Source organism: Ursus arctos, unplaced genomic scaffold, assembly GCF_023065955.2.
Source record: "Ursus arctos isolate Adak ecotype North America unplaced genomic scaffold, UrsArc2.0 scaffold_9, whole genome shotgun sequence".
Lineage (NCBI taxonomy): Eukaryota > Metazoa > Chordata > Mammalia > Carnivora > Ursidae > Ursus > Ursus arctos.
This window is the reverse complement of record NW_026623111.1, coordinates 65,916,079-65,929,856: the sequence shown is the minus strand read 5'-3', so window position 1 is coordinate 65,929,856 and position 13,778 is coordinate 65,916,079. Positions and strand designations below refer to the sequence as shown.

The window sequence follows — 13,778 nt, the reverse complement described above, 5'->3', positions numbered from 1 at the left end:
GTCTTACCCATAGCTTCGTGCCAGCGTGTCCCTTATAAAGTTGCCCGGTTCTCTCAAGCTGTGGGGTCTCTCTCTTCTCCCCACTGGTATTGCTCAGCTATCCAGATACCTGGATAGCTTCCTTTGGGTTTAAATACCTTAAGTTGATACACTTTGATAAGTTTTGTTGTTGTTGTTGTTGTTTTTTACAGTATGATACATTTGTGTGTAAAGGTTTACAGAGCAGGAAGAGTTGATATTGAAGGAGTAATTTCTTTTGTAATTAAATCTTCACAAAGTTCATTGTAGGTCTTTGAAAGTTTCATTTTAGTGAGTGTGTGTATGTGTGTGCGTGCGCGTGTGTGTGTGTGTGTGTGCGCGTGTGTGTGTGGTACCTTTGACTAAGGAATATTGGCCTGGTTTCCCACAAGTGATTCATCTTATTCAACACCTAATGCAGAAACTGGAACATACTATTATCATGTGTTACTAGCATACGGTACATAGGATTTTTCGTGTCATCTAAGAATTTTTTAAGAGATAAATTTGTATTTAAGCCAAAGAGAAAAGTTTACAAGCGAGGAAATGAAACTAGAATGTCAAAAGAAGTTGTTTTTTTTTTTAACTAACATTTTAGGTTTGTTTGTTTTTCCCAATAATTTTGAGTAGGGATCCTTCATCCGAACAAAATTTCTGTGGTAGGAATTCTCCCTGGACGGCACTGCCTCATATGCTCAGCAGGTGGCGCTGCTCTGCTCGGCTCTGTTCTGAGAGTGTTAGCCGCTCTCCTCGCTGGGGCATGAGCGCTCATCTCACTAAATTATATTTATGTGTCTCTTGGGTTCTGATCCTCATCATAGCAAGAGCTTTTTGGTTTTTAACTTAGCAGCCTGTACTGAGCATGGCACCTGGTACATAATAAACCTAATGTTGATGTATGAATGAGAAGCAGACCATTTATTTCTAGCCGTTTTACTAAGTAAAGTATCTTTCATATCTTTAGTCAAAAAGAAGATCACAGGGATTGTCACTCGATGCGGTTTATCACTGCCTCAATAGGACCATCTTGTACCAGTTCTCACGGGCACACAAAACCGTTCCGCAGCAAGTAGCTCTCCTAGATTCGCTCCGGGTGCTGACAGTAAACAGGAACTTGATCCTGGGACCTGGCAACCATGACCAAGAATTCATTAGCTGTCTTGCTCACTGCCTTATTAATCTACATGTTGGAAGGTAACTTTTTCACATTCAGTTTGCCGCCATGAATTTGTCTGTGAGAGTTTTCCACCAAGATTCTTTGTTCTACTTTTTGATAGTTACATTACTTTTTCTTTTTTTTTTTTAATTTTTTTTATTAACATATAATGTATTATTTTCTTCAGGGGTACAGGTCTGTAATTCATCAGTCTTACACAATTCACAGCGCTCACCATAGCATATACCCTCCCCAGTGTCCGTCACCCAGCCACCTCATCCCCCCCAACCGCCTCCAGTCCAGCAACCCTCAGTTTGTTTCCTAAGATTCAGAGTCTCTTATGGTTTGTCTTCCTCTCTGGTTTCATCTTGTTTCATTATTTTTCCTCTCTTCCCCTATGATCCTCTGCCTTCTTTCTCAAATTCCACATATCAATGAACTCATATGATAGTTGTCTTTCTCTGATTGACTTATTTCACTTAGCATAATACCCTCTAGTTCCATCCATGTCATTGCAAATGACAAGATTACATTTTTTGATGGCTACATAATATTCCATTATATATATATCACATCTTCTTTATCCATTCATCTGTCGATGGACATCTAGGTTCTTTCCATAGTTTGGCTGTTGTGGACATTGCTGCTATAAACATTGGGGTGCATGTGCCCCTTCGGATCACTACATTTGTATCATTGGGGTAAATAACCACTAGTGCAATTGCTGGGTCATAGGGCGGCTCTATTTTCAACTTTTTGAGGAACCACCATACTTTTTTCCAGAGTGGCTACACCAGCTCGCGTTCCCATCAACAGTGTAAGAGGGTTCCCCTTTCTCCGCATCCTCGCCAACATCTGTTGTTTCCTGACTTGTTAATTTTAGCCATTCTGGCTGGTGGGAGGTGGTATCACATTGTGGTTTTGATTTGTATCTCCCTGATGCCTAGTGATGTCGAGCAGTTTTTTGTGTGTCTGTGGGCCATTTGGATGTCTTTGCAGAAATGTCTGTTCATGTCTTCTGCCCATTTCGTGATTGGATTATTTGTTCTTTGGGTGTTGAGTTTGATAAGTTCTTTATAGATCTTGAATACTAGCCCTTTATCTGATACGTCATTTGTAAATAACTTCTCCCATTCTGTCGGTTGTCTTTTGGTTTTGTTGACTGCTTCTTTTGCTGTGCAAAAGTTTTTTATCTTGATGAAGTCCCAGTAGTTCATTTTTGCCCTTGCTTCCCTTGCCTTTGGAGATGTGTCTAGCAAGAAGTTGCTGTGGTGAGGTTGAAGGGATTGCTGCGTGTGTTCTCCTTAAGGATTTTGATGGATTCCTATCTCACATTTAGGTCTTTCTTCCATTTTGAGTCTATTTTTGTGTGTGGTGTAAGGAAATGGTCCAGTTTCATTCTTTTGCATGTGGTTGTCCAATTTTCCCAGCACCATTTGCTGAAGAGACTGTCTTTTTTCCATTGGACATTCTTTCCTGCTTTGTCGAAGATTAGTTGACCACAGAGTTGATGGTCCATTTCTGGGTTCTCTGTTCTGTTGCATTGATCTATGTGTCTCTTTTTATGCCAGTACCATACTCTCTTGATTACAACTTTGTAACAGAGCTTGAAGTCCAGAATTGTGATACCACCAGCTTTGGTTTTCTTTTTCAACATTCCTGGGGTCTTTTCTGGTCCATACAAATTTTAGGATTATTTGTTCCATTTCTGTGAAAAAAGTTGATGGTTATTTTGGTAGGAATTGCATTAAATGTGTAGATTGCTCTAGGTAGCATAGACTTTTTCACAGTATTTGTTCTTCCAATCCATGAGCATGGAATGTTGTTCCATTCCTTTGTGTGTGTCTTCCTCAATTGCTTTCATGAGTATTCTATAGTTTTCTGACTACAGATTCTTTGCCTCTTTGGTTAGATTTATTTGTAGGTATCTTATGGTTTTCAGTGCAGTTGTAAATGGGATCAACTCCTTAATTTCTCTTTCTTCTGTCTTGTTGTTGGTGTATAGAAATGCTACTGATTTCTGTGCATTGATTCATATCCTGCCACTTTACTGAATTCCTGTTTGAGTTCTAGCAATTTTGGGGTGGAGTCTTTTGGGTTTTCCACATAAAGTATCATATCATTTGCGAAGAATGAGAGTTTGACTTCTTTGCCAATTCAGATGCCTTTTATTTCTTTTTGTTGTCTGATTGCTGAGGCTAGGACTTCTAGTACTATTTTGAATAGCAGTGGTGATAATGGACATCCCTGTCATGTTCCTGACCTTAGGGGGAAAGCTGAAAGCTTTTGATGATATTTGCTGTGGGTTTTTCATAGATGGCTTTTATGATTTTGAGGTATGTTCCCTCTATCCTTCCACTGCGAAAAGTTTTAATCAAGAAAGGATGCTGTACTTTGTCAAATGCTTTTGGTTCTTGTCCTTTCTTTTATTAATGTAGTGTATCACATTGATTGATTTGTGGATGTTGAACCAGCCTTGCAGCCCAGGAATAAATCCCACTTGGTCATGGCGAATAATCCTTTTAATGTACTGTTGGATCCTATTAGCTAATATTTTGGTGAGAATTTCTGCATCCATGTTCATCAAGGATATTGGTCTGTAATTCTCGTCTTTGATGGGGTCTTTGGTTTTGGGATCAATGTAATGCTGGCCTCATAAAATGAGTTTGGAAGTTTTCCTTCCATTTCTATTTTTTGGAACAGTTTCAGAAGAATAGGTATTAATTCTTCTTTAAATGTTTAGTAGAATTCTCTTGTTTGTTGGGAGATTTTTGATTACTGCTTCATTTTCCTTGCCGGTTATGGGTCTATTCAGGTTTTCTATTTCTTCCCGTTTCAGTTTCGGTAGTTTATACGTCTCTAGGAATGCATCTGTTTCTTCCAGATTGTCTAATTTGTTGGCATGTAGCTGCTTATAATGTGTTCTTATAAATGTTTGTATTTCTTTGGTGTGGGTTGTGATCTCTCCTCTTTCATTCATTATTTATTTGGGTCCTTTCTTTTTCTTTTTGATAAGTCTGGCGAGGTGTTTATCAGTCTTATTTATTCTTTCAAGGAACCAGCTCCTAGTTTCATTGATCCGTTCTACTGTTCTTTTGGTTTCTGTTTCATTGATTTCTGCTCTCATCTTTATTATTTCTCTTCTCCTGCTTGGTTTAGGCTTTATTTGCTGTTCTTTCTCCAGCTCCTTTAGGTGTAGGGTTAGGTTGTGTATTTGAGACCTTTCTTGTTTCTTGAGAAAGGCTTGCATTGCTATATACTTCCCCTGTAGGACCACCTTCGCTGCATCCCAAAGATTTTGAACAGTTGTGTTTTCATTTTCATTTGTTTCCATGAATTTTTTAAATTTGTCTTTAATTTCCTGGTTAACCCATTCATTCTTTAGTACGAAGCTCTTTAGCCTCCATGTATTTGAGTTCTTTCCAACTTTCCTCTTATGATTGAGTTCGAGTTTCAAAGCATTGCAGTCTGAAGATATGCAGGGAATGATCCCTATTTTTTGGTACCGGTTGAAACCTGATTTGTGACCCAGGATGTGATCTATTCTGGAGAATGTTCCATGTGCACTAGAGAAGAATGTGTATTCTGTTGGTTTGGGATGGAATATTCTGAATATATCTGTGAAGCCCGTCTGGTCCATTGTCATTTAAAGCCCTTATTTCCTTGTTGATCTTTTGCTTAGATGATTTGTCATTTCAGTGAGGGGCGTGTTAAAGTCCCCCACTATTATTGTATTATTGTCAGTGTGTTTCTTTGATTTTTGTTATTAATTGGCTTATATAATTGGCTGCTCCCATGTTAGGGGCATAAATACTTAAAATTGTTGTTTTTTGTTTTGTTTTTTTTTAAGATTTTATTTATTTGACAGAGATAGAGACAGCCAGTGAGAGAGGGAACACAAGCAGGGGGAGTGGGAGAGGAAGAAGCAGGCTCATAGCAGAAGAGCCTGATGTGGGGCTCGATCCCAGATCGCCGGGATCACGCCCTGAGCCGAAGGCAGACGCTTAACTGCTGTGCCACCCAGGCGCCCAGTACTTAAAATTGTTAATCTTCTTGTTGGATAGATCCTTTAAGTATAATATAGTGTCCTTCCTCATCTGTTATTATAGTATTTGGTTTAAAATCTAATTTGATACAAGGATTGCCACTGCAGCTTTCTTTTGATGTCATTAGCATGATAAATGGTGTTCCACCCCCTCACTTTAAATCTGGAGGTGTCTTTGGGTCTAAAATGAGTCTTTTGCAGACAGCATATCGGTGGGTCTTGTTTTTTTATCCAATCTCATACCCTGTGTCTTTTGATTGGGGCATTTAGCCCATTCACATTCAGAGTAACTATTGAAAGATATGAATTTAGTACCATTGTATTGCCTGTAAGGTGGCTATTACTGTATATTGTCTCTGTTCCTTTCTGGTCTATGTTACTTTTAGGCTCTCTCTGTGCTTAGAGGACCCCTTTCAATATTTCTTGTAGGGCTAGTTTGGTGATCACAAATTCTTTTAGTTTCTGTTTGTCCTGGAAGCTTTTTATCTCTCCTTATATTTTCAGTGACAACCTAGCTAGATATAGTATTCTTGGTTGCATATTTTTCTTGTTTAGTGCCCTGAATATATCATACCAGCCCTTTCTGGCCTGCCAGGCCTCTGTGGATAGGTCTGCTGACAGTCTCATGTTTCTACCATTGTAGGTTACAGACCTCTTGTCCAGAGCTGCTTTCAGGATTTTCTCTTTGTCTCTGAGACTTGTAAGTTTTGCTATTAGATGTCGGGGTGTTAACCTATTTTTATTGATTTTGAAAGGGGTTCTCTGTGCCTCCTGGATTTTGATAGCTGTTTCCTTTCCCAGATTAGGGAAGTTCTCCACTATAATTTGCTCCAATATACTTTCTGCCCCCCTCTCTCTTTCTTCTTCTTCTGGGATCCCAATTATTCTAATACTGTTTCACTTTATGGTATCACTTATCTCTTGAATTCTCCCCTCGTGCTCCAGTAGTTGCTTATCTCTCTTTTTCTCAGCTACTTTATTCTCCATTGTTTGGTCTTCTATATCACTAATTCTCTCTTCTGCCCCATTTATCTTAGCAGCTAGAGCCTCCATTTTTTAATGCACCTCATTAATAGCCTTTTTGATTTCGACTTGGTTAGATTTTATTTCTCCAGAAAGGGATTCTCTAGTGTCTTCTATGCTTTTTTTCAAGCCCAGCTAGTATCCTTATAATCATCATTCTGAAGTCTAGTTCTGACATCTTACTAATGTCCATGTTGATTAGGTCCCTGGCAATCAGTATAGCCTCTTGCTCTTTTTTTTGAGGTGAGTTTTTCCGTTTTGTCTTTTGTCCAGAGAAGAATAGATGAATGAGAGAACAAAATGCTAAAAGTGTAGCAACGACCCCAGAAAAATAAACACTAAACAAATCAAAAGAGACCCAAAACCGGGGGGAAAAGGAAAAAAAAAGATTATGATCAGGCTGGTGAATAGAACACTAGATTTTGGGTGTATTTTGGTCTGTTAGAAGAAACTGCCTCCCAAAATGTTAAAGAAAGAAAAACTTATATATATATACAAAAAATAAGGTTAAATACAGTGAAGATTATGACTGTAAAAATGAAAATTAAAAAAGATTTCAAAAAGGAAAATTGATAAGTTGATTGAAAAAGGAAAGAAGAAAAATTCAAAAAAAAGAAATAGAAAAAGAAAAAATAAAGAAAGTTAAAAAAATTAAAGTTGAAAGACTGTTAAAGAATCGGGGGGAAAAGTTATGAATTCTATGCACTGTATTCCCCTAGCGCTGGAGTTTTGCAGTTCTCGTTGATCGGTAAACTTGGTCTTGCCTGGATGTTCTTGCAGATCTTCTGGGGGAGGGGCCTGTTGCGTTGATTCTCAAGTGTCTTTGCCCCAGGCCGACTTGCACAGATCTTGCCAGGGGACCAGGCTACATAAGTGGCTTTGGATTGCTCTATGTGGCTTTTGTTCCCTGAAAGCTTTTCTCACAGTTTTAGAGGACAAGAATGAAATGGCGGCCTCCCAATCTCTGGCCCCAGAGGAGCTGAGAGCTTGGAGCCCCCCTCCTCAGTGCACCCTCAGAGAAAAGCAGTCACTCACTCGGGTCTCCCTGCTCTCCGGCGGCACACCGTGCTCACCTGGCCTGGCTGTCTCTGGCACACGGCCTTGTTAGGAGTCTCCAAACCCAGCAGATTTCTGTGGCACGCTCCCGCACTGCTCCTTTCCAGGGGAGGAAGGGGAGTCTCCCCAGATCTGCCGCTTGTTGGGCCCCTGCTCAGAGAGCAGTCACCTGACTCTGCCGCAGATCCTGGTTTATGGCAACCCCAAGCTCAGAGCCCACTCCTCGGCTCACTCTTTGTGGTGGCTTCCCTGCTCTGATACCTGGGAGCTCTGCGGCACTCAGGCACCCTCGGTCTTCCTGTGACCCCGAGGGTTCTGAGACCACACTGTCCCAGCGAGGGTTCCACCTCCCCGGTTAGCCGCTAGAGCGACGTCCCTCACCAGAGCAGACTTGTGCAAGTTCCGATTTTGTGCTCTGCTGCTGTAGCACTTGCCAGTAGCTGGCTGGTGGAGGCTCCCTCCCCCCTCGGTCTGTCTTCCATGGATCACCTCTGATTCACTTCTCCACACATCCTCCCCTCCAGAAAGGGGTCGCTTTTCTGTTCATAGAGTTGCCGCTATTCTTTTCTTCGATCTCCTGTTGAGTTTGTAGGTATTCAGAATGGTTTGATAACTATCTAGCTGAATTCCTGGGGCCAGACGAAATTTAGGTCTCCTGCTTCTCCGCCATCTTGCTAAGCCCTCTCTTTTCCCTTTTAATCTCGGTTTTAGAATTTCATGGAAGATATAAAAGACAAGGGTTACATTTGTGCAATGAAATAATGAGTGTATTTTCCATTAATTTTCTGTGTCTTTAAATCGGTCATTCATCACCTTATGTCAAATTTAAATATAATTTTAAAAGGAAGTTTACTTTTAAAATAAACAAAATACACATTGTTGGAGGTTAAGAGGGATAAAAAGAAAAGAATGTAATGAATAAATACAGTGCTGTATGCTAAATGGGTTAAATTAGGATTTTTCTATCGATTGCTTAGACAGATCCTTATTTAGTGTCTGGAGGTTGAATTAGGCACTGGGATGAGATGTGAGCCAGAAAGACCCCACGGCAGGGTCTTGGAACATGCAGTCCAGGAGGGGAGACAGACCAGTCAGTCAGGTGTGCTGAGTGCTCTGCTAGAAGCATGGTGCTTTGGGAGCATGGAACGGGTGCCCCTAACTGGAAAGAGACACCGCTGAGTTACAGCTTGAACGTGCTTGAGGTGAGCCCTCCACAGAGGATGAGAAAGAGTGATTTGGGAACAAAAAGCCATCTGTGTGAGTGCCCAGGGGAAGGAAAGAATATGGCACTTTGGGGAAACCGCAAGTATTTCACTGCTACTGGAGCGAAGGGTGGTGGGATGAGAGACGGGGGGAGGTGGTGCATAGGCCTACGAGGAAAATGTTCTTAGGAACTCTTTGTAATTTTTAGGTAAAAATGTCAATAGTGATCAGAAAGCGCCTTAAATATTAAGATGCTCATCTTGATGCTGTTGTTTAGTTTAATTACATTTAGTCTGTGTATTTGTGAGATCACCCCTATAAATGGGCATGTTTATGATAAAGTAGTTCTGTTTTGTGCATCTGCTAAATATCTGTCTGCCGGTTATGGAACTTTGTGACAGAGCCAGCATTTACTTGTGTCTGCAGTTTACACTTAGCCATTATAGTTTTCAGCTACAGTCCTTTCCTTCATAGAGTTTAAACTGACTGGCATTTTGCAGCAACGTGGATGGGTTCGGACTGGAAGCAGAAGCCCGCATGACTACGTGGCACATTATGATCCCCTCTGACATTGAACCAGATGGTGGTTACAGCCAAGACATTAGTGAAGGTAATTACCTCGATTTGTTTTCTTCCTTTTCTCTCCCCATTCCTGTTTTTTTTTTTTTTTTTTTTTTGTTTTGTTTTGTTTTGTTTTTTTTGAGAGAGGGAGAGCATGAGTGTACGATCGGGGAGGGGCAGAGGAGGGAGAGAGGGAGAATCTTAAGCAGTCTCCACACCCAGCACAGAGCCCAACCCAGGGCTCAATCTCACGACCCTGAGATCATGACCCAAGCCAAAAGCAAGAGTTGGACGCTTAACCGAGTGAGCCACTCCCGTACCCCTCATTTCCAATTTTTAAGATAGACCCTGTCCTCTTCCAGAAAAACTCACCTCACATACTGCCGACATTGGCAACCAATGTCCAGTAGGTCATCCTTGAACACATACCAATATGCCCACCAACATAAACCAACCCACTAGCTGTAGCTCTCCATATGCCAAGATGGGTAAACCACTTAACCACTGATACTGCTAGCCCCTAACATTTCATGGTAACACTGGGAGATTTGATGATACTTACGTTTGTACGAATAGTAGCACCAATACTAACGTGGCATTTACCATTAAGAGAGCTGCCTATTGGTAGTGTTAGGTCTCATTAGGGGCGCAAGTATTGCTTGAGACAGGTTGTCACTACTACCATTTTTATTCTCTTTTATTCGTTTTCTCTTTTAATTTAGTTTTCCCAATGATTTTTATAAGTATTATGCATTAAAATCTTTGGAGTGGATTCATTTCTAATTTGCACATTGGTCAGTAGAAGGTCATAACTATAATAGTGTTTGTCTCCCTCGCCATACAGTGTGGTAGTTTTGCATATGATTTTATCTTCTGGAAGTCTAGGACTTATTGTTCCTTCATTTAAGCATTGATTTATTCTCTGTCCTTCACTAACACATCCTGAAGCCCAGACACTGAGAACACCCCCAAGGAGGTGACAGTCTAGAACATTGGTTCTGAAAGCAAGGTGCTCAGACTAACAACATCACCCTTGTTTGGGAACTTGTTAGAAAAGCAGATGCTTTGGCCCCACGCAGATCTACCGAATCAGAAACTCTATGGGTGGAGGCCAGCTATCTGCTTGAAGAGGCTATCCAGGTGACTCTCATGCTTACTAAAGATTGGTCTAGAACAGGAGTCAGACAAATTAGCAAGGAGTCCAAAACAAGATAGAATTTAATAGTAAATGTTCTTTTAAAATATTTGTTATTTCTTGCCTATTACAAAATATTGAAGAACAACTAACTTAATTTTGAACTTATTTTAAATATTCAGATATAAAACTTACTTTTAAGTGGGGGTAGGTTCTTACATACAAGAAGCTAGACAATGAAATGTGTATGTAATTTCCAGTTTTATAAATAAAAAAAGTGCAGTCTTCTGCATACATATGAAGTTTTTTTTTTTAAGTTCTCCAAGTAACAAACCACATTTTTGGTTACCTGAATAATCCTTTTTATTTGAGCTTAATATGATATGAAGCATTCTTTTTTTCCCACAGTTAAGTACTATAGATGAGATTCTTAGATGTAAGACATCAAGAAAATCACTACCTTTATATTGTGTTTTTGATAAATTGGTTGGGGTTTTGTTTTTTTTGTTTTGTTTGTTTGTTTCATTTCCTAGGGCGTCAGCTTCTAATAAAAGCTGTCAACAGAGTTTGGACTGAATTAATTCATAGTAAGAAACAAGTCTTGGAGGAGCTTTTCAAAGTCACTCTGCCTGTGAATGAAAGGGGTCACGTGGACATAGCTATAGCAAGGCCGCTCATTGAAGAAGCAGGTTTGAAGTGCTGGCAGAATCATTTGGGTAAGAGTCTCCTCAGAGATCATGTGACTGACAGATTTACATGCAACTGTGTATATGGGTGCACTCTAGGTATGTAATTAAAACTTTCCCAAAAGGATGTCATGATGGCAACAGAAGTGAAAAGCAAAACCCATTCTTATGACTGTGTTGAGGTTTGGCTTTTCTTCTCAGATTAAAAAAAACAAAAAAAAAAAAAAACAAAACAAAAAAAACTAAGATGTGTTACACATCTGGCATCTATGAATTTGAAAGATAATACATTGCTCGCAGATGTAATTATGGTCACCATCTTTGTTATAAATCTGTAATCCCTTCTCTGTAATTCTGAAATTCAAAAAGCCCTGAAAACCTAAGGTTTTTTCATGAATTTGGTGCCCAAAATTACTTGGTAGCAAAACCTAACCTGTTGTTATTTCTCCTACTTAGTGTAAATATTCACATATTTTGCTGCAGAAATAGTACTGTGTCCAATTATGGTTTACTGCCATTGAGCCTTGTATTACATAATATACAGTGTATGTACCATATCACCTTTTTAAAATCCAAAACCTTCTAAATTCCAGAGTATATGCAGCCCCAAATATTTTAGATGGGGAGTTGTGAATTGTTATTAACGTAGAAACTGAATACAGTTAAAATAAGTTTGCATATTACTGCAGAGCTGTGCAGTTTCAACCAAATGTAAATTCAGCTAGGACAGTAATTGTCAAGCAGCTATGAGTATACCAGATCACCAGCAAGTAAATCTGAAATATCTAAGAAAATGTCTGTGTCTATAATGTAAGCTGCTTTTGATAACTACAGAATTGTGACTTGCAGCCATGATGCAGAAGTGTTAAAAATAAGTCTGATAACTACATGGAGAAATTGTAAAGTAATCTAATTTTAATTTCATAGCCCATGAAAAGAAATGCATAAGTCGAGGAGAAGCTTTAGTGCCCACCACACAATCCAAATTGTCCCGTGTCAGCAGTGGCTTTGGTCTTTCCAAGTTAACAGGATCAAGAAGGAATCGAAAGGAAAGTGGTCTTAATAAACACAGTCTTTCCACCCAGGTACATTGTTTGATTTCGTCAATGGTATTATTAGAAATCTATATTTTAAGATTTAGTTGTAACGTTTTCTATAACACACTTAACATGTACAAGCACATGATTTGAAGTGGAACTTTTCCGCATTTTTGCTTTTAGAAGAGATAAAGAAATAACCCAGATTATGGAAACTTCTCCCAATTTATTATGATAAAATTGTATTGTGAGTGTTGTGTATGCAGACCCACTTCATAAATGGACATAAGATGAGATTCAGATTATTGATATGTGATCAAACCATGGGTAGTTTTTTCCCCAGTTTTCCAAACTTTCAGTAATTTTGTCCCTGATCATTATGTGAATTTTAAAGCAGTAGCAGAACAAAATGGTTTTTTTATTCTTTATAATCTTGTCATATATATTTGTGATGGATTTTTTGAAAACTCCTCTACCTCCATTAATTTTCTCCCCATCATACTTCCTTTGCCATCCTAGAATCTTAGTGGCAGTGGTGAAAAGGGTCTAAGAGAAACAGTGTGTATCTTTCATTCTCTGTGTCAGGTTGGGTTCTCCAGGAAGCACACCAAGAGGGTGTTTGGTGCAGGATGGTTTCAACAGGTACCCATATTTGTGGAAGGGTAAGAAAGGAAGCAGGATTGGTCAGAGGGAAATACCAGGTTACAAGGCAGGTCTAGGCTCAACTGACCTAAGTGGAATTTTGGGGCCGAAATGGCCTATCACAGTTGACCTGTACTGAGTGGAAATGGCTGAACCGGCTTATTTCCAAATCAGCCATTGGGTTTGGGGTTTCTCTACAGCTGAGGTGATCCCTGAAGGTGCTGATGGCACTCTCAGAGGCTGTGGGAGCCAGCCCGTCCTTGAAGGGGCATAGGGATCGGGGAAAGGGGACGTGGATCTGTGTCCATCACACAAGCCTCCACTAGATCCATCCTCCAGAGTTTTTGGTTTTGTTTGTTTTGGTTTATAGTTGTGTCTTGAAAGGAATTTTAATAAACCTACTTGACATTATTTTAAGGCTGGTTACAATTTTCCAGGAAAATCCATGAAATACTAAGGCTCTTTTTCCATCCGTTGTTAGGAGATTTCTCAGTGGATGTTTACACATATTGCTGTTGTCCGTGACTTAGTAGACACACAATATAAGGAATATCAGGAGGTAAGAATTCATAACCACAGTAAAGGTTTGTTTTGCATTCCTCGAGTGAGAAAGAACTCTGTTTCTCATGATACTTTTTTACGCCTTCTAAGAGTAAGTTGCTGAACTGCATTCATCATCAGATGATGTTTTTAATTATCCCTGCCAATGGCGACTTTGGTCATTGGTTTTTAAGATAGATAATTTTGAACTTTCTAGAGGCAGATGGCATTAAAAAGACAACAAACTAAAAATCACAACTGAATCCCGTTGGCATTGACTACTGACATATTGCATGTGTTGTTCCTATAAATATTAAAATACAATAAAATTCCTCTCAGACTTACGGAGACAGTGAAAATATGCATCAGAGTCTCTGAAAAGTCTCTTAAAATTAAAAAAAAATTTAAAGCTAAAATGATTTATTATAGGCACTTGATGTTTATGTTGATAAGAAATAAAATCAGTGAAATTCTCTTGGTGAATTCATAATTACTCAACAACTTATCCTAAATATTTCATTTCCAAAGTGGCTGATTTAGATCTATTTGAGGTTTCCGAATGATAAACTGCTAATATTTTATGGGCATACACTAGCTACTTGTTATAGGGGATTCACCCCTTCTTCCCCCTGGAACACATAAGTGCTGCTGTGATATCATGTAATTTCAAGATTGT

General features: G+C 39.4%; 1 protein-coding gene across 11 annotated transcripts in view; it reads left to right on the top strand.

Moving 5' to 3' along the window:
* Window positions 1–13,778, top strand: part of WDFY3 (WD repeat and FYVE domain containing 3) — a 265,960-nt gene that overhangs the window by 197,451 nt on the left and 54,731 nt on the right. For all 11 annotated transcript variants that reach the window (XM_057309806.1, XM_057309803.1, XM_057309811.1 and 8 more), the window contains 5 exons: window positions 983–1,212; window positions 9,002–9,111; window positions 10,731–10,913; window positions 11,811–11,968; window positions 13,044–13,121. In XM_057309806.1, coding sequence (XP_057165789.1) covers window positions 983–1,212; window positions 9,002–9,111; window positions 10,731–10,913; window positions 11,811–11,968; window positions 13,044–13,121 — 759 coding nt within the window. The remainder of the gene's footprint in view (window positions 1–982; window positions 1,213–9,001; window positions 9,112–10,730; window positions 10,914–11,810; window positions 11,969–13,043; window positions 13,122–13,778) is intronic.